This window comes from Plasmodium sp. gorilla clade G2 (assembly GCF_900097015.1).
Source record: "Plasmodium sp. gorilla clade G2 genome assembly, chromosome: 9".
Classification (NCBI taxonomy): Eukaryota; Apicomplexa; class Aconoidasida; order Haemosporida; family Plasmodiidae; genus Plasmodium; species Plasmodium adleri (nom. inval.).
Window position 1 is genome coordinate 166299 of NC_041701.1, and position 27821 is coordinate 194119.

The 27821-nt window shown below is 20.2% G+C and overlaps 5 protein-coding genes across 5 annotated transcripts; 1 reads left to right on the forward strand and 4 right to left on the reverse strand.

Moving 5' to 3' along the window:
- Positions 1 to 690: 690 nt before the first annotated feature.
- PADL01_0903800 (replication protein A1, small fragment) lies at positions 691 to 2578 on the forward strand (the record flags this gene model as incomplete). The annotated part of the gene is made up of 2 exons (XM_028681700.1): positions 691 to 704; positions 1138 to 2578. 2 exons carry the CDS (start codon positions 691 to 693, stop codon positions 2576 to 2578), a joined length of 1455 nt encoding a protein of 484 aa, XP_028538052.1.
- A 715-nt stretch (positions 2579 to 3293) lies between these two features.
- PADL01_0903900 (copper-transporting ATPase) lies at positions 3294 to 11392 on the reverse strand (the record flags this gene model as incomplete). Its single annotated transcript, XM_028681701.1, has 3 exons — positions 3294 to 3312; positions 3462 to 3807; positions 3955 to 11392. 3 exons carry the CDS (start codon positions 11390 to 11392, stop codon positions 3294 to 3296), a joined length of 7803 nt encoding a protein of 2600 aa, XP_028538053.1.
- Positions 11393 to 12938: 1546 nt separating this feature from the next.
- Positions 12939 to 13784, reverse strand: PADL01_0904000 (conserved Plasmodium protein, unknown function; the record flags this gene model as incomplete). The annotated part of the gene is made up of 1 exon (XM_028681702.1): positions 12939 to 13784. The coding sequence occupies one exon, from the start codon at positions 13782 to 13784 to the stop codon at positions 12939 to 12941; it is 846 nt and encodes a 281-aa protein (XP_028538054.1).
- An 874-nt stretch (positions 13785 to 14658) lies between these two features.
- On the reverse strand, positions 14659 to 21318 carry PADL01_0904100 (nucleoporin NUP100/NSP100, putative; the record flags this gene model as incomplete). The annotated part of the gene is made up of 3 exons (XM_028681704.1): positions 14659 to 14781; positions 14917 to 15147; positions 15307 to 21318. 3 exons carry the CDS (start codon positions 21316 to 21318, stop codon positions 14659 to 14661), a joined length of 6366 nt encoding a protein of 2121 aa, XP_028538055.1.
- Positions 21319 to 23560: 2242 nt separating this feature from the next.
- Positions 23561 to 27106, reverse strand: PADL01_0904200 (mitochondrial carrier protein, putative; the record flags this gene model as incomplete). Its single annotated transcript, XM_028681705.1, has 1 exon — positions 23561 to 27106. The coding sequence occupies one exon, from the start codon at positions 27104 to 27106 to the stop codon at positions 23561 to 23563; it is 3546 nt and encodes a 1181-aa protein (XP_028538056.1).
- Between the last annotated feature and the right edge of the window lie 715 nt (positions 27107 to 27821).

Genomic DNA, 27821 nt, shown 5'->3' on the forward strand with positions numbered 1-27821 from the left:
ATTTTTTATAAAAATTAATTTTTATTACTTTTTATAATGTAGATTATGTTTTTATTTACTGCATACATATATTAATAATATACTTGAAACATTCAAAAAAAATATATATTAATATTATATACATATATTTTTTTATAATTTTCTTTATTAACAATATAAATAAAATTTGATTAAGTATTTTTTTTGCAATACATTTTTTATTGTACAAGAAAAGAAAGGAAAAAAAAAATAAAAAATTGGTATATTATATATAATATGTAATATAATTAAAAAAAAATAAATAAATAAAATACATATATTATAATATTATATATATATGTTTATATTATTTATACATATGATTTTATTGTATATATTATTTATATATTTTATAAATACAATTATTCATCCATTTTATGTGTATATAATTTTTTCTTTATTTCTTAATTTCATTATTTTTTTTTTTTCTTACTTTTTTATTTTCCTTATTTTTTTGAAATATATTATTGAAAATTTTATTTGATAATAATATATTATATAAAGTAATATATTATTATATTTATTTATGTATATATATAAACCATAAAAAAACTATCCTTATATATATATATATATATAATTATATATATGTATATTTTTCGTTTTGATTATATTCAAAAATTAAAAATATATATAAACATATAACGCAGACTTCTTAATGAATTGTACAAAATGAGTGAGAACGAGTAAGTATATAATAAGATATAAATTATTTTTAAAAATTACATAGAGCTATTAAATTAGATTGTTATATAACCATAATAAAATGTTGAAAAAAAAAATGATAAATAAATTAAAATAAATATATACATAAATATATAGTTTATATATATATATATATTTGTGTATTCTATTTTTTTTTCATGGTTTATGTTTTTTCATTAAACTATTTATTGTATTACCTTACGTTTATCATAATACATATAAATATATATATATATATATATATATATATGTGTGCGTATACATATGGCTAGATATAATATATATATATTGTTTTATTCATTATGGGGCATCCACTTCTTGCCTAAAAACTTAAATTTAAAAAAATAAAAATTTAATTCCTTGTAATTTTAATTTTAATTTTTTTTAATTTTTCTTTTTTTTTTTTTTATGCAGTTTATTATTTCGTATTAGTCAAATTACTACATACGTTAGCAAATGGATAATAAAAGCCAAGGTAGTAAATAAAACTAAACTTTCTACTTTCAAAAACAATAACAGTTTCTTCAGTATAGATGTCACAGATGTACATGGAGATTCAATATCTTGTAAGTTCTGGGGTAGTTCTGCAGATAAATGGTTTAATGCTATTGAATTAAAGAAGGTGTATATATTTTCTAAAGGTAGAGTGTCTATAGCAAATCCCAAATACAATACAGTAAAACATAAATACGAATTAACATTTAATGAAGATAGTGAAATACATGAAGTGAAAGATGATGGAGAAATAAAGATTCAAAAGAAAATATCTCTAGTGAATTTAAGGGATATCAAAATAGCTACAAAAGAAACACCATTTACAGCTGATTTAATAGGTATAGTTAAACATATAGGAACAGTAAGTAATTTAAAAACAAAACAAGGTAATGATATAGCTAAACAAAATATTATTATAGTTGACGATACAAAACATTCTTTTGAAATATCATTTTGGGATTCTAATGTTAATTTAATAAAAGAAGAAATTGTAGAAAATGAAATATATATATTTACTAATATTAATATAAGAAATTGGAATGATATGAAAAATGGTACATTTGGTGTTACTAGTTCTATAGAAAAAATGGAAAATTTAAATGAGGAATTACAAGCCAAATGCGCTAAAATATCACAGTGGTATAATAATAGTGGTAAATATGAACAATTTACTAATATGAGAAATATTTTATCTAATGATGTTACACAAATTCCAGATAAACATTATGCTATAAGTGATATTAGTGATGTGTTATCTAAAATATCAGGTACATATACACTTATAGGGAGAATTAAAAGAATATATTGGAAAAGTAAAGAAAATGAACACAGATTTTATTATCCTGCTTGCATGAAATGTAAAAAAAAACTTTTATCAAGTGGACATGATAATAATATGGATAATGAAATTGATAATCAAGAAGAAGATAGTATTGTTTATTCTTGTATGAACTGTGATGAAAATAATGTTAAACCATTTTATAATTATACTTTTAATTTCTTATTTATGGACTTTTCAGGATCTATTATATTAAGAGCTTTTTCAGATGAAGGATTTAATTTATTAGGAAAAAAAGCAGAAGAATTAAAAAATCTAGATGAAGATACACTAGATTATTTATTTAATTATGATTTCTTATATAAAGAATATAAAATTGTTGTTAGAGTTAATCAAAAAGCTTATAATGGTATAGAAAGAGTTAATTTTACAGCTATGAAAATATTCCCACTTAAACCTACAGATATCACACCTCTATTGACAGAAATACAACTACTTATAGCAAATAACAATGATAATTCACATAGAGCTAAGAGGTCATTGAACGATGATACTAACGACTCCAAAAAACAGAAACTATAAAAATTTTAATTTAATCATATTATATATATATATATATATATATATGTATGTTATGCATATATTATAAATGTATCATACTATGGTAAAAATTAAAAAAAAAAAAAGTAATATTTTCTTATTCCTTCATAATTATTTTACTTAATATTGTAATAGTAAATTGTAAATTTTGAATATTTAAAAACATATATTTTTTATTTTATATTTATTATTCTTTCTTCTTCCTTTTTACAATACATATATATATAGAGATTATCCTAATAAATAATACCCTGTTTATTCTTTTCTTTTCTCTCATTTTTTTTTAAATTTTATATATGTGTGTATAAATATATATATGTTAAATAATATCTTTTGGTCTTTTATTTTAAAATATTTTTTTTTATTTGAATTTTTTTTTAGAAAATAATAAATTGAAAAAAAAAAAAAAAAAAAAAAAAAAGAGAAACAAAAATAAATCTTTATGCTTTATTTAATATGAACATAAATTTATTTTAAAAATAATAAATAAATAAATAAATATATATATATATTTGGGGAAAATAAAAAGACAACACAAATATATATGAATATGTCCAAAAGCATTATCTACGTTGTTGAACCAAATTAATAATATATTTAACAAGATGAAATATTATTTATTCCCTACTTTTTTTTATGAGATATATATATATTTCGTTCCTCTACATTATATTATTTACTACCATTAGTTCACATATCATATATCCTTGAGAAGCCTGAATATTAAAAATAAAGTAAAAAAAATCATTTATTTTGTGCATAAATATATGAATATCATTATATATATATATATATATATATACATATATGCATTATAATTTTTCTAGCGTCGACGTCGCTTTTATAGCTAATTATATTTGCTTACAATTTTAATGAAAGTGATGATAATATAACTATAATGGAACTACAAAACATTAGGAATGTAAAAAGGAAAGGAGAAAAAACATAATTCAAAGAATAAAAAGCTCCACTAGCCAATAATATAAAAAATATATTAATAAAAAAAGAAAAGAGGAAATTAAATTTTATTACTAATAAGGTTTTTCTACTTATTTCAAATAATTTTATTATCACATTTATATTATTATCAACAATACAAGCATCAGCACTATCCATAACAACATTAGTTCTAGTACATAAGGATAAACCTAGGTCAGCCGTCTTTAAGGCAAAACAGTCATTTATTCCATCTCCAATCATACAAACTTTTCCTAAAATAATACAAAAAAATAAAAATAAATAAATAAATAAATAAATAAATAAATAAATAAAATAAAATAAAATAAAAATAGATAGTATATATATATATATATATATATATATATATTACATATATTTATATATATCATCCAACTTACCGTCATTCATTGATTGAACTTTCTTCACAAATTGAACCTTTTCTAAGGGTAATGTATTAGAAGATACGTTTTCCTTTCTGATACCTAATATTTTAGATATATAAAGAGCATTCATATAATTGTCACCTGTACAGACATATACCTTTTTCTTCTCTCTCTTCAAGAAATTGATTAGCTCAAAAACCTCAGGTTTAATGTTGTCTACTAGAGTATAAAATCCAACGACAATTCCTTCAATACACATAAAAATTATGTTATTACTTTCATTTTTTTTACTATTCGAATAGCTATATAAATACTGATATGTTTTATGAACATTACAATCACATGAATATATATGTCTTTCCATACTTTTAACTGTTAATTTTTCTTCAACAATTGGTACTTTATTACAATATATATTTTTATATTTAGTATAACAAAAAAATAAAGTACCAATAGTTATTGTTAGATCATTTATTATACAACTAATGCCTTGATTCTTTTCATTCTTTAAATTATTAACATCAAATACTTCATTAATAGAAAAATTATTATTTATATATGTATTAATAGAAGTAGCAAATAAATGATTACTATATTTTTCAATATTTAAACTTAAACTTAAAAAGAGATATAGCCAATTACTACTTTTTTCCATATATGAATTTTCTTCTTCTAAAGGTGAAGACATATTTTCTAAATTATCATTTCCATCCATTATATTATTTGATCCTCGTATATTATTATATTTGTTATATTCATTTTCATTACTAGTAGTTTCACTATAATATGAATCATCATTTGATGAAAAATAATTATCTGAGTTATTAATAAAATGTTCCTTTAAGGTATTATCTAATATTTTGTTATATTTATTTTTTTTATTATTGTCTGTAATAAATGAAACTATGCTATTTAAAATGGATTTCTTTTCATTCATACAACTATTGGAAACATTGTTATCATTTTGATCATCTTCATAATTTTTATCTCCACTTAAAGAACTTCCATCATAATTATTTCTTGTTTCATTTTTTATATTTCTTTTTTTTTTTTTTTTAACTTTATCTTTATTTCTTGATGTTTTTTTAATTTCTATTTTGAAATATTCCTTTTCCGTAGTGAAAGAGTAAAAGCTCACATTTTTATTAGAACATGAAAATTTTTCAACAAAATTTAGGGTATTATTTTTCATCATATTTTTGTCTCCTTCTAATACTTGTTCATCTAAATTATTCACATATCTATGATAACCATTTGATGGTTGATCATTTATGGAATAAACTGTGCTATATAAATTATTTACATTATCTTTCATATTATTATTCATCTTTTTTGCTTTTTTCTCATCATTTTTTACACGATCCAAGGCGGGAAGATTTGAATTTTTATTATCATTAAAACTTACAGATAAATTATTTCCTGATTTATTTTTTAATAACTGATCAATAAACAAATCAATATTATTTGAAATGTATATTTTATTTACTACTGGTTTTCCTACTGTTAATGTGCCTGTTTTATCAAATATAAAATGCTTACATTCTAAGAAAATTTCAAAAATATTAATATTCTTTATAATTATTCCAATACTACTACATATATAAGAACTTATAGCTATCGATAAAGGACTAGCCAAACCAACTGCACATGGACATGCCACACATAATATAGATAATGAAAAATGTACAGAAAAAAAAACACATGAAAGAAAACGATTTAATTTAAAATAATTCTCTTTTTTTATATTTACTATATCAAAGAATGTTAAAATAAACCAAATGAAAAATACAACAATACATAATATTAATATGAAAGGTATAAAAATACTAGCTATTTTATCTGCATATAATTGTAAATTAGTTTTCTTACAATTTATTTCATCTAATGTTTTTTTTACATATTCAATATAATTTCCTTTAGATATATCCTTAACATATATTATTACTACTCCTTCAACACATTTTGAACCTGCATATACTTTGTCTCCTTTATATTTTTTAATAACATTTTTTTCACCACTTATCATACTTTCATCAACACAAGAAATTCCTTTATTAATTTTTATACCATCAATTAATAATGTTGCCCCTTCATAAAATATTAATATATCGTTTTTTTGAATAAACTGAACAGGGTAACTATTTATATTATAATCATTTATATTTATATCCATATCTTCTGATAAAATTTTATTTATTTCTTCATCTTCATATAAAAATTGGTTTGATAGAAAAAAGGAACTAGTTGAAAAGGATAAATTACTTTTTAAAGTATCAACTTTTATATTTTCTTTTCCTACAGATTGAAGAATATCATTACTATTTATTTGATTATTTGCTATTATACTATTGCTATTATTGTCTTTCCCAAATACCTTACTTATATTAGACATACTTTTTATTTTTATATTACTATTAAATTTCCCTTCCTCCTCTTGATTATATCTATTTTTTTTCTCTAATACATATACATTTTTTGCCGTACTTTCATATAAATCCTCCATTTTTTTTTTGGAAAAACTAACTAGAAAGTTTTCTATTTCACACCCAAATTTCATAATACAGATCAACAATGCTGATGAATCAAAATATAAAGGAATACCATTTATATCAATTGAAAAAATTAAACAAAATAATAAAAGTAATAAAGAATAAAAATATGAAAAAGAGGAACTAATTGAAATTAAAACATTCATATTAATCATATTATTCTTTAAATTCTTATATCCATTCATGACAAAACTAAATCCATAATATATATATATAAAAGAACTTAATACAAAAATAAAAAATAATCTTAATGAGGAACTTTGAACAATTTTTTTGTCCATATCTAAATAAATACTATAATTAGCTAATTTGTAAAATAACGTATTAAAAGAAAAATGAGATTCTTCATTTTCTTCACTATTATGTGAATTATTATAAGTATTATTTTTATTCATAAAATTTTTTTCATTTTTATATGTATCATTATTTTCTTCATTGCTTATTTCAATATTCTTATTTTTCCTCATATCTATATTTTCTTTTTCATCCTTCGTATTGTTTTCATCTTTTTCTGTTTTCATCTTAATCAAAAAATTATCTTCTTCTGTTTCGTCATATGAGTTATTTTGATTTTCTTCATTCTTACTATGTTTATCGTCGTGTTTATCCTTATCGTCTCCTTCTTTACTCACCAGAAGGTTTCCTTCATCTATGGTATCATTTGATTTATTTGTATCACACTTTTTATTTGTGGCTTTATTTCCATCTTCTTTTTTACATAACATTAGCACACTAACATTTTCTCCCTCTTTAGAATTATCATTCTCATCTTTTATTTTTTTTTTCTTCAAAAATGTATCATCATTTTGGTTATCTTTACCATGTGAACTTTTGACATGTTCATTTTGTTTATTTTTTAAAAAAATATCATCTTGCTTATTTTGATCATTTGTATTTTTATCTTCTGTTTTTACTTTCTTCTTCAGAAAATTATCACTTTCATCATTTTCTTCCTTGGAATTTTTATCATCCTTCTTTTTTTTGTTTTTTACCAAAATAACATTTTGCTTATCTTGGCTATTTGTATTTTTATTATCAGCATTTTCCTTTTTTTTTAGAAAATTTTCATTCTCTTCATTTTTTTCATTTGGACTGTTATTATATTCCTCTTCCTTTTTCTTCAAAAAATGATCACTCTCATAATTTTCGTCATTCATATTTTCATTATCTTTATTTTCTTCATCTTCGTTATTTTCGTCCTTCCTTTCCTTTTTCTTCAAAAAATGATCACTCTCATTATTTTCGTCATTCATATTTTCATTATCTTTATTTTCTTCATCTTCGTTATTTTCGTCCTTCCTTTCCTTTTTCTTCAAAACAATATCACCAATATTATTTGCGTCATTTGTATTTTCATTATCTTTATTTTCCTTCTTCATTAAGCTAGCGACTTCCTTATTTTCTTCATCTTCATTATTTTCCTCCTTTCTTTCCTTTTTCTTCAAAACAATATCACCAACATTATTTGCGTCATTTGTATTTTCATTATCTTTGTTTTCCTTCTTCTTCAATAAGCTAGCGCCTTCCATATTTTCCCCATTTCCCTTATTATTATCTTTCTTTTCCTTCTTCAATAATATAGCGCCTTCCATATTTTCTCCATTTTCCTTATTATCATCTTTCTTTTCTTTCTTCTTCAATAAGCTTGCACCTTCCATATTTTCTCCATTTTCCTTATTATCATCCTTCCTTTCTTTTTTCTTAAAAACAATATCACCCACATTATTTGCAACATTGGTCTTTTCATTATCTTTCTTTTCCTTCTTCAAAAAGCTAGCACTTTCCATATTTTCTTCATTTTCCTTAATATCATCTTTCTTTTCCTTTTTCTTCAAAATAATATCACCAACATTATTTACGTCATTTGTGTTTTCATTATCTTCATTTTCTTTCTTCTTCAATAAGCTAGCACCTTCCACATTTTCTTCATCTTCATTATTTTCCTCTTTCCTTTCCTTTTTCTTCAAAACAATATCACCAATATTATTTGCGTCATTTGTTTTTTCAATATCTTTCTCATCCTTCTTCTTCAATATGCCAACGCTTTCCATATTTTCTGAATCTACATTATTTTCCTCTTTTCTTTTCTTTTTTTTCAAAAATTTATCATTTGCATTATCCTCATCATTTGAACTGTCATGCTCCTTTTCTTTTTTTTTCAAAGAATTATAATTCTTATGATTTTTTTCATTTGAATTTTTATTATCTGACTTTTCCTCATTATTCGAAAAATTATCACTCATTTCAGTTTCAACCTTTTCATCATTCCTTTCTACTCCTTTCAATATAAAATTATCTTTATTTTCCTCTTCACCTTTAATAATTTTTCTTTTATTATCCTTTTGTTTAAGAATATATATGCCATCTATATTATTATCTTCTTTATTTTCATCGGAGTCATTTTTATTATTATTGTTCTTTATATTAGTATTATCATGTTTCCTAAAACGAGAATATGTATTTTTTGTATTATCACCTTTTTTATTATCTGGTTGTTTTTCTGATATATCGTTTTTTTTTTTGAAATCATCAATGGGGATAAGATCATAATGTTCCTCATCATAATTATCATCCTTATTGTAGCCATTATTATTATTAAGATTTTGTTCGTTATTATTATTATCATCATCATCATCTTTTTCATTCAATAAATAATTCTTTCTCATATTATCTGAATTTCTATGTTCTATATATTTAGACACATTATTCCCATTATCTAATGGATAGTCCTTATGACCTTTTTGGTTATTATAATGACTTGTATTTACCCGTTCAATTACCATATTGACAGTATTATTATATTCCATACTCTGATTTTCTTTATCACTTAAAATTTGCCCTTTCTTTATATTATCATTTACTAATTTTCTATTTACATCAGAATCCTTATTTTTCTTATTAAATTTAAAATTTGAATTAATAAAAAATGTTCCCTTCCCATCACGACGACTATTTCTATTAATATATTCATTTAACATCTCTTGATTTTTTACCTTTTCAAAATATATATCTAATGTTGGTTGATCAACAATAGTACCTTTTCCTATATTGTTATAAACAGAAGGATGCTTGATATTATCCTTATGAATTTTATTACTATTATTGAAATTATTTTTTGTATAAGAATAAAAACTATTCATAGATCCCATATTCATTTGGTAATTATTCAAAACAATAATGATAATACTTATAAAAATACAAATAGACAATTCGATTAATTTCCAGGTATTATTTGTTTCATTATTTTGACTACTTCTAAAATATTTTTCTTTATCTTCATCATAATAAGCATCAACATTTTTTTTTTTTTTTAAAATTTCTAAAATATAACGTATTCCAACAAGTTCAGGGTCATATAAAAAGTAAATATATTCTTTCTTTAAATCATATTCTACATTACTAATACCTTTAATATCTTTTAATAACTTATATGATTTTATTATATCATCTCTATATATATATAATGTTATTTCAGATAAATTACAACGATTCTTATCATCTTTATAAAGATCTAATAAATCATTATTAAATCCACTTTCTTTTATTTCATTCATAATTGTATTAACAAACATTTTTACATTATTATTACAGGATATAATATCAGATGATATATCTATTTTTAATTTTATTTTATTTTCTGTAGCATAACTATTTCCTTCTAAAATTAATTTCTTATCTTTTAAGAAGTTTATAATTTTCTTTCCACAATTATCACAAGTCATATTATAAATTTTTAATTCACAAATGTAAATATTTTGTTTATCTCTATAACTTTCATAGTCTCTGAAATTGAAATTCTTTTTCTTCAACTTATCTTCATTATAATCATAATAATAATTATTATTACTATTATAAATATCATTACTATTATTATAATTTTTATTCTCGACATCCTTATACGTATCATTAGATAATAAAATACTCTTATCTAAATTATTATAATCTTCATTTAAATAATCTTTTTTCAGTTCCTTCTTCATTTTTTTCTTATCCTTTGCTTTTTTAATATTATTAAATAAATTTAAAACGCTAAATTTACTACTTTTCCTATTTTCTTCTACACCTTCTGATTCTTCAACCTTTTCGACTTGATTAGGATAATAATTGATATCATATAATTCTCCTTTATTATTTGTGCTATTATAATTTGAATTTATATTTTCATTTTTTTCAGACACATTACAATTTTGATAATCCTCCCCATAAGGTTTATAATTCTCATCATTATTTTGATAATTATCTTTATAATTTTGATAATTCTCTTTATAATTTTGATAATTATCTTTATAATTTTGTGAACTCACTTTATAATTTTGATAATTCTCTTTATAATTTTGAGAACTCATTTCATAATTTTGATAATTCTCTTCATAATTTTTATTTTCATAGGCATTATCAAGTTGTTCATAGAGATCTTCACCATTTGGATAAGAATAATTATTAACCCTATTATTTATATCGTATACCTGATCAAAATTGTTATCTTCATTATTATCATTATAAATAATTTTATCGTAATTATATCTATCATTTACACCATATAAATTATTATTATTATTATTATCGATATTATTATGTATATTTTGCATATTCTCATTATTATCAAATATATTCGTCTTCTTAACAACATTTTCGTCTTCTATTTCTTCCTTATACATTGAAAAAATAAAACTACTTCCTTTTTTACTACTTATATCAGTATCATCCTTTAAAATGTCACCATTAATATCTAAATGTTTTATACGTTCAATTACACCATAAGAATCCACAACCTTAGGATTATACGAAATGGTAAGCTTTCTATTTTTAAGTTTCAGATCCTCAACACCCTCAAATTTTGCCTTCTTAATCTTGCGCTTTAAATTATCATCAACATTGTTAATAGTTAATGACAATTTAGCCATAATGACAATAAAAATATATAAATAAAAAGAAAAAGAAAAAGAAAAAGAAAAAGGGGAAAAAAATAATTATAAATATATAAATATATATATATATATATATATATGTATGTATTACATATGTGAATTGTACTATAAATATATTTTATATCATATTTATGTTATAAATTTGGTCTGGCTAGTTGACGGTTAATAATAAAAAATTATGACAAATTGATATATATTTCTGTTATAGTTTTATATAAAATATAAATACCGTACACAAGCAGGTACAATATATTTTTTTTAAATATATAATTTTGATAACTAACAAAGATAAGTTTTACATTTACACTTACATTAAGAATACACTCAAAATTAATAATATATATATATTTAAATATTTGAATAATTACAAATATTTTAATTATTTTAAAAAAGGATACAAAATATGGATACAAGTAAAAAATAAAAAAATAAAAAAATGCCCCTAATATGTATATATATATATATATATATATATTATATTTATAATTGTTAAACAATATTGTATCTTAAAAGGATTTAAAAAAAAAAGAAAAAAGGATACACATAATATTTATAATATATATAGGATATAAAATAAATATTAAAAAAAAAAAATAAAAAATAAACTGGAACACAATTAGGTTATATAAAAATACATTTAAGAAATAAAATTATACAAAGAAGAGAATAAAATAAAAAAAATGAAATTCAAGCATATAATAATAAAAGTATTTATATGTAAATTTTCTTCTTAAGAATAAATAAATATTTCACTGTGTATAACGATAATGTATATTATAAACTATTATATATATATATATATATATATATATATATGTTTATATAATTATGTATGCTATATAATTATTATTATTATCTTCTTTTTTTTTTTTTTTTTTCTTGATATATATGATAAACATATAAAAAAAAAAAAAAAAAGGACTTTTCTTAATATGTATTTATTTTGTTATGTATTGAATTGAATTAGGGTGGGGAAATAGTTAAATACATACATGCATTCATATAATATATATATTTATATGTACATGATATAAAATATTTTTTGAGCACCTTGTAAATTTCTCAAAAAAAAAAAAAAAAAAAAAAAAGTATATATATATATTTTGTTTTTTAAGAAAAATTATATATTATAAATTTTAAATTATGTAAAAAAAAGTTGCCTTTATTCATTAGAACTAATTTTTAGTTTTATATATCAAATAAGTATGTACATTTTTTAAAAAAATTCTTTTTTAATTATATAAATATAAATATATATATATGGCACATGAGATATATTAAGAATTACACATTCTCTCACTACTTGAATTACCTTAAACATATAAATGTAATATATAAGCATATATAAATTCTCAATATTAAATATATATATATCATATCAACACATTTGATTTTATATGTGATTCAAAAAAAATTGTCTTTGGAGCCTAAAATTTAAAAGATATAACATATTGTATTGATATATATATATATATATATATATATATATATATATATATATATTTATATTTATTTATTTATTTTAAAAGGTATTCCAGTTTTCCTTGTGAATGTTTTGATTATCTATATCAATATATTTTGTATTCAAATAATTGCTTTGTTTTTTTAAAGAATATATATATTTATTATTATATTTATGGAAATAATCAATACTTTGTTGTACGTTTGATAAGAATTCATTTAAGTAATTATCATCCACTGGTTGATCATAATTAATTTCTAATTTTTTTCTGTATATATGATTTTTATATATTAAGAGAACTGTAGGTACAAAAATAATATTACAATTATATGAACCTTGTGGACATAAATTAACATCAATAAAATAAAATTGTAACTTTTTATTTTTCTCAATAATACTTTTAAATTTATTAAATAATATTATACTATTATTATTTTCATAACAACCAAAATATAACACTTGTAAATCATTAGAATTAATAATATTTTTATCACTATCTTCTTCTATTCTTTTATTTGCAGCATCATTTAATATGGTTTTTTTTTCCCCCATTATATTCTTATCACTATATAATGTATCATCACATGTATTCTCATTATTTGTTATATTATTACTTTCTTTAGAAAATCTATTTGTTATTTGTGCATAATCTTTAAAATATTCATTCTTTATTATAAAGTTGTAAAATTCATCATAATTATTTATTATCTTCAAATTGTTATAATATATGTCGTTTAATTTATATACATTATAAATATATTTATTATCAACTTTGCTTTCATTTTGTATAATAGAATTAAATTTTCGAAAACATAAGCCCTTATATATTAATCCTTTACTACACAAGCCTTTTGTTATTAATTTATTAAAATATAAAACCTTCAGCATTTTGCACGACTTAAACATAATAATAATAAAAATAAGCTAAAAAAAAATATATATATATATTATAATATATATAATAAATATTTATTTATATATTAATATAAATTTTTTTTCTCATTTCTTCTTCCCACCAAAAAAAAAGGTTACAAGGGAATACATAAAAATAAAGAAAAAAAATATGAGCGATTATGTATTATATTATATATATATATAAATATATATGAAGAAAAAAAAAAAAAAAAAAAAAACATATATATTTATATATATATTTCTATTCATATGGTAAAATAAAGTTACATTATTTTTCATAATATATTAGATATCCTTGTGTGTATTTTATTATAGAGTATTTTGTGTCATAATAAATAAATAAATAATATACATATATAATAAATATATACATATGTTTGTATAATTCAAAATAGATATGTAAAATGTTTTTTATATTCCCTTTAAGCATTTCAATAAGATAGCTTTATATTTTTATCAATTTATATATTGTAATAATTTAATTTATTATTAATTTTTTTTTTATAAATTATATATATATATATATTGTGTTTGTAAAAAAAAAAATAAAATAATATAATATAAATATTCCTACACATAAAAATATAACTAATTATGTGAATATATTTTTAAGAATAAATTTTATTTTCACATATATTAAATACATATTAAGGATGCATATACAAATTAAAAGTTGTAACTTTTAGAATGTAATATGTGTCCTTTTAACTATATATATAAATATAAAAGTATTTCTTTAAAAAAAAAAAAAGGAGAAAAAAAAAATTATAATAAAATTAAAATAATATTTAATAAAAATTAACATACAGATATCTTATTTTTTTATATGTGTTAAAAAAAAAAAAAAAGTAGTATATATCTAGTTTCAATAATTTAGTTCATCCAAATAATTAATACTTTCAATAATTTGTGGATCCAATTTATCTTTTATTGGATTTAAGAATTTAATAATTGCCTTCAATGCTGGTTTACTCACAAGTTCATCAATCTACAAAAAAATAAAAAATAAAAAATAAAAAATACATAATTTATTATATATAAATGAAATATTTTCATATTGATATATATATCGAATTGAATATATACCCAGATAAAAATATATATATATTATTATTATTATTACCCTATAATTTTGTGTGCATAATTCCTTTAATGTCATTAAGAAATTTGAAGAGAGATCAATATTATAATAATCAGCTGTAGACAATTTTTCTAGCATATTATCAGGAACTAAATTACTAGAAAAAATAACAAAGGCTTCTTCAAACAATTTCTTTTTCATAAATAGTATGCATAAAATGAGATAAGACTTATTTTCAATAGATTCCAGTTTGACATTGGATGGCCACATATTCTAAAAAATAAAAAATAATATATATATATATAATATGATATATATCACGCACAAAATATACCTCATAATATACGAAATAATTCTATAACACATATATATATATATATATATATATATATATATTTATTTATTTATTTATTCATATTTATCTCGTTTTACCTTTGCGAGGTGGAAAAATCTAAAGGCACATTTACGAATATAATTATACTCCTTCTCATTATTATGAAAATAATATATCAACTCGTCATTATATATTCTTATTAAGGAATTGATCGCACTCTCTTCATCTTTCAAAATATAATAACATATAAATGATATTATATAATTTTTCCTTTGATTTGCAAAGTAAGCTAAGATAGCATAGAATTGAGATATTTTATAAAGAATTGATGAATGTACACTTATTAAAGAATTATCTAATGAAATTTTATTTAATGTATTAATATTTTTATTATGAACAAATTTAAAATTTCTTGATTTATATAAATATTCTTCATCCATTTCATTTTGTCTTGTTTTTAATAAAATATTATTTGAAACATTTTGTTTATATAATATATAATACATTAAGAAAAAACATTTAATATCTTTTCTTATCTTAATTTTATTTTTAAATAAAAATAAAAAATCATGTAACTTTCCATAAAATATATTTCCATCATTATTTATATGTCCAATTACACTTTCATGTAATAATATATCTTGATTTTCTTGTACTATACTTTTTAATAATTTAATACTAATATTAGTTTTTAAATTTAATAAATATGTTATTTTTAATAATATATTAATATTGTTATTACGTAACACAAAATGATCAAAAGGTAAATCTTGATTACTCATACTTAATAATATTAAATTAAATTTATTTTCTGAATTAGGTACATCTGTAATATCATGAGATGTATTTAATATACTATTGTGATCATTTCTAAATTTTAAATATTGTAATGTTTTCATTTTTATATTATTTAATAAATGGTTTTCAAAAATATTATTATTATGTAAAAAGATACTTAATACTAATAAAATTCTTTGGACATTATTTGAAATACAAGATAAAAATACAATAGTTGTATATATATTACCAACTAATAATAAATAATAAAATAATTTTATATATAATAAAAAATTATTTTTTAATACTTTACTTATATTTCCTTTTAATTTTTCTGATATTTTTCCATCATTAATTAAAAAATTATTCATTACTTCATCCACTTTAAGTTTTGAACATATATATAAATATTCTTTATTTTCATTAATAATATAATTTGATATAGTTATAAATAAAACTTCAATTCTTTTATTTATACGTTCTCTTCGACATTTTGTATCATTTATATGTGATACGTTTTCTTCTTCACAATATAATACATCAGTATCTATTATATCAAAATTATCAATAAATTTACTTCCATATATATTAAAATTTTTTGATAAAAATAAACATAATTCTATCCATATACTTGTTTCAATATTACAATATTGAAAATTAAAGGCATGTCTATTAGTCACACCTAAGTATATATCATTATGATTTTTTGAAAACGTACTTTTACGTAGATTATATATTCCTTTATTCACCTCATCATTTATGTCCATTACATTATTAAAATCATTCTCATATTCTTTCACAGGTTTAGGCTTTTGAAGCATATTACTAATCATATCAAACAAGAACGGTTTCTTTTTTTGCTTCTTATCAAGGTCTCTACTATTATATCCATCATCATCTTCATCTTCTCCATAATCATCATTACTACTATCATTTATAGTATCATTATAATATATATTACCATCTTTATTATTATTATTATTAGCATGATGACGATTCTTATGACGAGAACCATTCATCATTGCCTTATCTGTATTATAATCATAATTCATATGTCTATTTCTTATTTCTTTGATATAATTCTTATCACCTAATAAATCGTCATCTGATACACTATGAAAAGCACTTGCACCATAATTATTATTATTAATATTATTAGTAGTAGTATTACTCATTGGAACATTCTTCTTTCTAATATAAAAAAATATATTTTTCATAGCTATTTTCTTATCACGATTAGTATACATATTTCCTTTTTTACAAAATATATCAGAAAATAATATACATAACAAATCATATGCATATATATTATTTATACATAAATATATAATTGAATGGAAAAAATTTATTATATTTGACATGTGTATTTTTTTCTTAAATATATCAGTACAATCAATATCAACTTTCATGTTTTCAAAAATATTCATCGTATTCTTTTTATTATAAATTAATAATAATATTCTTATTAATAATATTACAAAATCATATAAATAATTATCAATATTCAAATTTTTTATAAATTCTTCAAGTTTTATTATTTGTATTAAACCAATATAATTACCACATCTAAACATAATATTAACTAAATAAAAAAAAAAATGAATAGTACTATTCTCTTTATCCATCTCATTCTTATAAAAATTATTATAACAATATGAAAATATAGCATTGGATTTCGCATCAAGAAAATATTCATCTATTTGATTTAAATCTTTTGAAACATAATTGCTTATCTCGATTTTATAAAATTTATCATGTAAATGTTGAAGGGTACCAAATAAATAATTAAGTAAAATATTTTCATATCTAAATTGGGGAATTCTTACCATCTTTTTTGTATTTATATTATTTTCATCATTATTATAACTTTCAACATTATCGTCATAACTTTTATCATTATCATCATAACTTTTATCATTATCATCATCACTTTGATCATTCTCATCATAACTTTGATCATTATTATCAACACTTTTATCAGTTTTATCAGTTTTATCAGTTTTATCACTTTCATAACTTTTATCACTTTCATAACTTTTTTCTTCTTCATAACTATCCTCATTAACTTCATTTTTATATTTAGAAACTCTTTGTTTTTTTTTTAAGCTTCTTCTTCTTCTTTCTCTTTTTTTTTTTTCTTCATTAACTCTTTTCTTTTTCATTTCAACCTCTGCACTTTTTCCATCATTACCTTCATTCAAATTTTCAGTTTTCATTTTCTTTCTCATATTTTCCTTTGTTATGGACAAATTCATATTTAATAAACTATTCAATATATCTTTTAACAACTGTTTATACATAGAATCGATATCTAAAGAACTATTATATTCATCTCGATGCAGTGAACTATTTCTATATTTATTTAATTGTGACTTAAATATATCATTATTTGAATTAATATAATAATGATCATTAACCTCTATAAAATTATCTAATAATATTTTTTTATCAGATCCTCCTATTAATACTTTAGAATAATTTAAATTAGTTTCACTTAGTAATAAATAATAGAAACTTTTAAAAGGTATAAAATTTAATTTGGTTGAATTTACATTATATAACCATATTAATATTTGAAATTCATGCTGATCTAAATCTAATACATTACCCTTGATCATCTTTTGATTTTTTTTTTGTTTAGAATTTACTAAATAATCAACAAAATTTTTAAATATATGACTTTTGAAGTTATCCCACATTAAAGAATCATGATCATTTAATAAAGTTAATGTACTTTTTTGAATATTATTTATATTATCATTAATTATTAAATTTATATAATTATAAAATAATCCTCCACTTGTTCCACCTTCTTCATCTTCTTCTTCCTCATCTTCATATTCTACATCATCATTATATATCTTGTCAAAAATACTTTCTTTCTTTTTTATAATAGTTAACTCATCGTGTAACCCATGGAACTTATCTGCACTCCTCACATTTTGTTCTTTATCTCTCTTCAATTCAGTAACACGATTCAGGTTATCAACAACTCTTGGTTGATCATTTATTAAAATATTAGGGGTACTACTTGTTAAACCTGTGCCTGTTTGCATAGTCAAATTAGTACTACTACTTGGTAATGTTGGCGTTCCACCTAATGGATTAACGGTGAGCGCATTCTTATCACCTAATAAAAAATTCTTTGATGCATTATCTGTAGTACTGCTTAATCCGCTTGTTAATGTACTACCTAATAAAGTACTACTGCTAGGGGTAGGCGTAGTTGTACTACCTATATTACTAGTTACTGTACCACCCAAATTACCAAAAATGTTACTACCTCCACTTTGACCAAAACCGGGCGTAGTTAAATTAGTATTTAAAGTAGATGTCATGGTGCCACCTAAATTTTGGCCCAAAGTAGTACCTGCACTAGGACTTAAACTTGTACTTGCAGTACTTAATGTCATACCTGTACCAGTTGAACCAAATATATTCTTACTTGCACTCAAATTACCAAAACCACTACTTCCTGATACATTTCCAAATATATTACTTGTACCAGATGTACCCCCTAAACCTGTACCAGTTAATCCAGTGGTTCCAGTTGTAGTAGCACTAGGTGTTGTTAATGTACCCATAGGGGTACTTCCAGTAGTCCCAGATAATGTTCCAAACATATTAGTAAATTTATTTTGAGTACTTCCAGGTGTAGTACTTGATGAAAACATATTATTACTTGTTAAACCTTGAGATGTTCCTTGTGTTGTTCCAAACATATTCGTACTTCCTGGTTGAGTCATTGTTTGTAATGATCCAAAAACATTACCTGTTGTTGGTTTAGTTTGATTCAAACCACCAGTAGAACCAAATATATTACTACTTGTGGATGCTGGTGTTGTAGTGGCACTTGTAGTTCCCATAGTACCAAAAATGTTACTTGCAGGTTTACTTTGGGTAGAAGACAAACCTCCAAATATATTGCTTGTTGTAGATGTTTGATTAGCTCCTGGTAATGCTCCAAAAAGATTACCAGTTTTATTCTGACTAGTTCCAGTCGAACCAAACAAATTACCTGACTGTGCAGTAGTATTAGTTGTCATTCCTGTTGTACCGCTTGACATTCCTCCAAATAAACTACTTGTTGGTTTGGCTTGATTGGTAGATAAACCCCCAAACATATTACTACTACTTGTCGAAGTTTGATTTGCTGATGGTAAGGTACCGAAAATACCACCACCAGTTTTATTTTGACCTAAGCCTGTAGCACCTCCGAATAAATTTCCAGATTGTTGAGTACTTGTATTTGTAGTAGTACCACTAGATAATCCACCAAATAAAGTACTTGTAGGTTTAGCTTGATTGGAAGATAAGCCACCAAACATATTACTACTACTGGTAGAAGCTTGATTTGCTGATGGTAAGTTACCAAATATGCCACCAACAGCTTTATTTTGGCCCATGCCTGATGCATTTCCAAATAAATTACCTGATTGTTGAGTGCCAGTATTACTTGTTGCTCCACTTGATAATCCACCAAATAAACTGTTTGTAGGTTTGGCTTGATTAGATGATAAACCTCCAAACATACTACTACTACTTGTAGCAGCTTGATTTGCTGATGATAAACCACCAAATATACCCCCAGTTTTATTTTGGCTAGTAGCCCCTGTATTACCGAAAAGTCCACCACCAGTACTTTGATTGGTAGAAGTACCTAATCCTCCAAATATGCTATTTGATTTATTTTGACTAGTTGATGATAAATTACCAAATATATTACTTGAATTAGTTTGATTCGATGACATATTACCAAAAATATTATTTGATGATGTTGTTTGATTATTTGATTGTAAACCTCCAAATATACTTTTATTACCTAAATTGCTTGTTTGATTATTTAAACCTGAGGAGGTTCCAAAAATATTTTTCATATTTAAATTATTTTGATTATTAGCATTCATAAATAAACTATTACCACCCATATTTCCTTGTGTAGTATTACTTACATTTGTAGAACCAAATATATTCTTTGTATTTAAATTTGATTGGCTATTCATATTTTCATAAATACTTTTCCCACCACCTAAACCAGTGGAAGTACTACTACTCCCACCTAAATTAAATATACTTTTATTTACTAATGCATTATTAGGTTGTTGAATTTTCGAACCTCCAAAAAGAGAATTATCTGTATTACCAATATTTGATTGTAAATTACTATTTCCAAATAAACCCTTATTCGTATTATTATTTTGATTAAATGTTCCAAATATGTTATTATTTTGTGATGAATTTTGCATAAACATATTCTTATTTTTTAATAAATTATTTGAATCTTGAAAGTTCCCTTTATTCAAATTCGAATTATTAAAATTTTGGTTAAACATTTTTTCTCACTTTATATTATTCATAAATATATATATAAATATATATATTTTAAAATATTATCACAATTTTTAAATTAATAAATAATTATATAAAAAATAAGGAACACATAATACATTCCATTTCAAAAAAAAAAAAAAAAAAAAAATTATATATTCATAAAAATTTAAACTGAATTAGCACATACATATATATATATATATATATATATATATATACAACATTTCATCCAGTCTTTTGAATTATATATATATTATCACTATATTTTTTACAAAAAAAAATGAAAAATTGACAAATACATATGACACTATTTTATTATATGAAACAATATATAATTATATATTTTATATTATATATATGTGTATATAAATTAAACATATCATATATATTGTAATTAAGAAAATAAATAAATATTTAACTTATACATTAAAAAAAAATTTATAATAATTATATAAAAATATAAATACTAAATAATACATAATATATATATATATATATATATATATATTCTATTTCATTTCTTTCTTCAATTACATTATCATATTATTATTGTATATATCTTCATAATAAATATATTATATATTTTTTTCTCATACAATTCTGAAGAATAAATAATAAATCTTCTTATTTTTATAAAAAAGGGAAAAAAACAACAATATATTTGTTATATTATATATATATATATATATATATATATATATAGTTATTTAATAATATAATTCCTTTATATATATATTTTATATATTCATTTGCTCTTGTTAAATTTCTCACATTATAATGAAAAAGCTTTAAATTTTTTATAATAAATAAATTCCATTAATTTTCATAATATATTTTTTTTCTTCTTCAAAACCAGATATTTTATATCTTTTGAAAAATATTATACATAAAACAAGCTCACAATATAAAATATATATATATTTATATAAATATTATATATTTTTTTTTTAATAAATTATGAACATGGTTTATATATATATATAATTTTTTTCAATTAATAATATATAAAAATAATATTATTTTATATATATAATATTATGAAGCAAGAAAAAAAAAAAAAAAAAAAAAAAAAAACCAAAAAAAAAAATATATATACTTATATATATATATATATATATATAAATATATGACCTTTTTTAAAAATGCTTTAACTTATATAAATATATATAAATATATTTAATATAATAATATTATATATGTATATATATATATATGCAAAATATTATTCATATATTTATTAATTATATATGCTATAAAATATAATAATATTATATAAAAATATACTGTTTTTTTTACGCCTAAGCTATAATATTATAAGAAAAAAAAAAAAAAAAATTAAATATTACTTTTATTTTGCCGTATTTTTTTATTATTTTAATTCAATAAAAAAAAATTTATAAACTTATTATTAATAATTATATATCTATTAAAGATATAAATATATTATATTTTATATTTGTATAAAATTAAAAATATCAATTAAAATTATATTTATATAATAATATAATTTTTATATTTTTTTCGTAACCTTTCAAGCAGCATCATATAATGAACATTTAAATTTAAAATCCTATAAAAGTTTTTATTCCATTAAATATTTATATACATTATATAATATTCATAATTTTTAATTACAATAATGATAAAATGAATAAATATATATATATATATATATATATATATATATATATATAAGCGATAAATATATAGAGGAATAAAAAATATACAACCTTTTAAATATATAAAAAAGTACACTTAAATAACCATATATAAAATTTTTTGTCTTCATGCATAAATTTACATATTATTACTAATTAAAAATATTATAAATTGCTTTCTTCAAGTTAATATATATATATATATAGATATTTAGATGTTTTAAATTTTATAAAAAAGGCACAAAAAAATAAAGCATTTGAAAAAAAATATAAAGAAAATATATATAACACACATATTTATATAAAATTTATATAACAGGATAAAAAAAAATCCTTTCAGATAATATAGACCAAACATTTGTATAAAATTTTGCTTTTATTAAAACAAAATATATAATATAAATATAATATATATAATATATATATTTATATTTACCTTGTAATTAAGAAACCAAAAAAAAAAAAAAAAAAAAAAAAAAAAAAAAAAAAAAAAAATTATTATTTTAAAAGGATATAATAAATTTGTTCATATATAATTTAAAACGGAGACATACATATAAAAATATATACCTATATATTATAAAATCTACGTTGTGTTAAAATTTATTTTAAAAAATCTTTTCATAGTTTCATAAGTACCCCATGATACTGCTGAAGCAGGTATACATAAAGCCATTCTTGCTAAGGAGCCTTTGAAAAATGAGCGCATTCCTTCTCTATAATATATATTTGATACAATTCTAAAAAAGTTAAAACCTTTAGTTTGAAAACATTCAGTTTGAATTCTTGTTTTTATTACATCAAGGGGATTAGTTAATACTGCTGCTATACCCCCACCTATCCCAGCACACACAAAATAAGATGTAATATGATTAAAGGGCTTATTAAAAAAGTCATTTTTATAATTATCTATCCATATATTTTTTAAATTCATATTATAATTTTCCTTTTCAAAGGGTAAGGATTCTTGTCTTATTATTTTATCATTAAAATTTAATGAAAAATTTTTATTAGATGAATTCATTTCTAATCTTTTCATTATTTGATCATATAAAAGACTGTTATTGTTATTTTTATTAATAGAAAAAATATCACATTCTTTGTTCATATTATTTGTAATATTATCTATCCTATTAATATCACTTCCATTCGAATTTATTCTATTGTCAATATTATTTTCTAAATTGTTATGCATCATTTTATTTACATCATCACGTATTATATTATGATCATCATTATTATATATTCCTTTTCCCCCATAAAAATTCACAATATCATTATTACTACTAACACTTTCTTCTTTTACACTTTTCAATATATTATCTTTGTTTTCTTTAGAACTAATATGCTTCTCCAAACTATTTGAATTGTATATCATATTTTCTTTATCTATCATTTCATGACTGCATAAGAATGTACCATTTTTATCCATATTATATGTATCATTTTTTATATCCTTACCAATATTAACTTGATTAGATGTTTTACTATGGTCCTTATCTATAAACTTATTTTCCATATTTTTCTTATTATTTTGAGTATTTAAACCACATATATATTCAAAATATATTTTCTTCATTTTTTCATTAGTACATATCATAATAATTTGATATGGAATATTCATCAATAAAGTGATAGGTAAACTTAAATATAAGCTCCTTATACCATTTTGTTTTAATATTTTAAGTGAATCTTTCGAATTTTTATTTATACCTAATTGTATTCTTTGTTTTAATGTATCTATTGGTGTAATAATTAAATCATGTACTAAGGTTGCGAGAAAACCTGATACAGCTATACTAAAATAATTCAAATCATATAATTTAAAATTTGATTTTTCAGATTTTATATCACTAGATACTGTACTCATATTTCCATTATTCATTTTTAATGAAGAATTATTTGAAGTCATTCTTGAAAAATACTTTTTACTATATTCAAAGGTTGAAAAATATAATGCATGGGCAGGTATACAACCTAACACTACAATATTTACACCTTTATACAAATTTGATAAATTATTTCTTATAATACCATTACAATTATTTCGTTTGCTTACTCTATTTATGATATTCTTATTGTTTCCTTTATCCTTGTTATCTATATTTTTAGAAAAATAATTATAATATCTAAAATGAATCGTATTATAATAACCAGGAAAGAATATTGGGTGCATAATATTTTTATAAATATTATTATATCTTATTGAATTTACAACATTTCTATTACTATATATATTATTATTACTATTCATATTATTTGTTAATATGTTACTATTTTTATTTTTTATATAAGGTATACTATATTTAAAAGACGTAAGCTTATTTAAAATCATATTAGTATTTCTTTTCAAATTTTTATTATAATTTCTTAAAAAGGAATATAAATAATTATTTCTCAATATTTGGTTCCTCCTAGCATTCATTTGTGTTATACAATCAACATTATTTTCAATTGTTTTACTTTTTAATAACTTTATAAAATTGGAAAAAATATTCCATTCATTTTTTCTACTTTTACATGGCGTCTTTTTTAAAACATTATTTAAAATATAATAATGTGAATAATTTGTATGTTTAAATAAATTCAAATAATTACTCAATAATATTTTGTTATCTATTTTATGTGAATTATTATTATATAAACACTTATTTATCAGTTTTATAAAAATGTCCCTCATGGTATTATTCTTATTATTATTAATAGGAAGAGAAGGATTTACTAAAATTCTATTCTTAATATTATGACATATATTCATAATATTATAATATATATATTTAAAATTATTTACAAAAGGATTATAATCTAAACAATTTCTTTTTAAGTTATACGAATTTAATGAGGTATTTATTATATATCTACCTTTGGTATTACCTATATTTTCATTCCCCATCTTTTTCATCTTTGTTATAACATATGGTTCATTTTTTTTAATGTTATGATATTTTTCACTCATTAAATATTTTCTAAGGGCTAATAATCGATGCCTATTATTTTTCACACATTGCATTTTCATCAAATTTTTATAACAAACATAATTTCTTTGATACTTCTTATTATATCCATTCTTTAAAATATATTTTGATCGAATATTCTTACATGATAAAGCTATATTTTTGTTTCCTTTATTGTTTAAATTGAGGAAGGAAACACTTGAATACAAATGGCGTTTCATATTTTTTGCACTTATATTATTTTTGATTTTTCGTATATTTTTCATTTCTTCTTTAATTTCACTATAAAATATTTGATTATATAATGAATGGCAATGTTTTTTATGTAGAAGATTTTTAAAATAATTCATTTTATTTTTATTTCCACATTGCTTTTTACCCTTCCTACCATAAATATTTGGATCGTAAGAATCATTTTGATGAAAGACATTTTTATATTTCTCTTTTGATATATGACAAAAGTTATGTATATCCTTTTTCATATTTAATACATTTGTTTTTGTTCTACAATAAATAGGATCATTATTACATTTATTTGTTATATAATTATTAAGCAAATTTTGTTGCATTTTCTTATTTACTACATATGTAACATTCCTATATTGTTTCTTATGAAATGGATGAGAAAAAATATTACGACTTTTATTATTATTATTATTATTATTATAATTATTATTATTTGTTGCGTTTATTTTATATTTTGCCATATTTTTTAATGGTTCAGCAATATTATTAATATATCTTGAATTTTTTGTATGTAAAGCTGCCATAACATTATAACAGTTAGTTTTATACTTACAAACATTATTTATAATACAATTATCACAATTGGTTGATGAGCAAAATTTCCTCTTAAACATTTGCATGTTTCTATGGTTATTCATATCTTTATAATTTTTATCACAATTATTATTGTGATATATATTATTATTATTATTAATATTATTACAATTATCATATATCTTATTATATTTCATATGACCATTTGTTTGAAAATATGTTTTTAATGTATCCAATGGATACATAAAAACGTGTTCCATTAAACCTGCTATACTACCACAAAAAATATGTTGCCACAAGGGAACATCACCTTTATACTCTTCCCATTCTTCCCATATAAAATCAAAAGATTCTATTTCAATATCATCAAACGCATCATTTACTGATAATTCGTTCATATTGTATTGCTCTATATAACTATATTGTATATATATATATATATATATATATATATATATTATTTTTTATATTTATATATATTTAATTAGATTAATATTAGGTAAAATTCTGATGAATCATTTTTCCCCAATTTTATTTTAATCTACATATGCACTTTTCTTTTTAATAACATAAACATTAATTTTTTAAATATATAAATTAATATTAATATATCATATAATTACATATGTGCTAATATGTCTCAATATACAAATTAAAAAAATTAAAATATATACTTATATAAGTATTATAATATAGAATAACTTTTATATTTTACTATATATATATATATAATATTTATTTGCTTTCAAAATAATATATATCATGATTAGTATACATTATAAATAATTCATTTCTTTCCGTTTATTTCCATCCTCACTATGTATTCTTATAAATATGTGATAATATTCTAAAAATTAATTTTACATATCTATCATTTAAATTGGTTATTTATTAAAAACACAAAAAAAATGAAAATAAGAAACATATAAAAAAATAAAAAAAAAATAAATTCTTAATAAATTATGAATAATATACAATTTAAATTCAAAGTGAAAAAATATACTTATTTTATATAAATCAAAGGCCTCATATATAATATATATTTAAAAAAAAAAAATAAATAAAAAATGAAAAAAGATAAGAAAACGAAAAAGAAAAAAACATAAAATAATA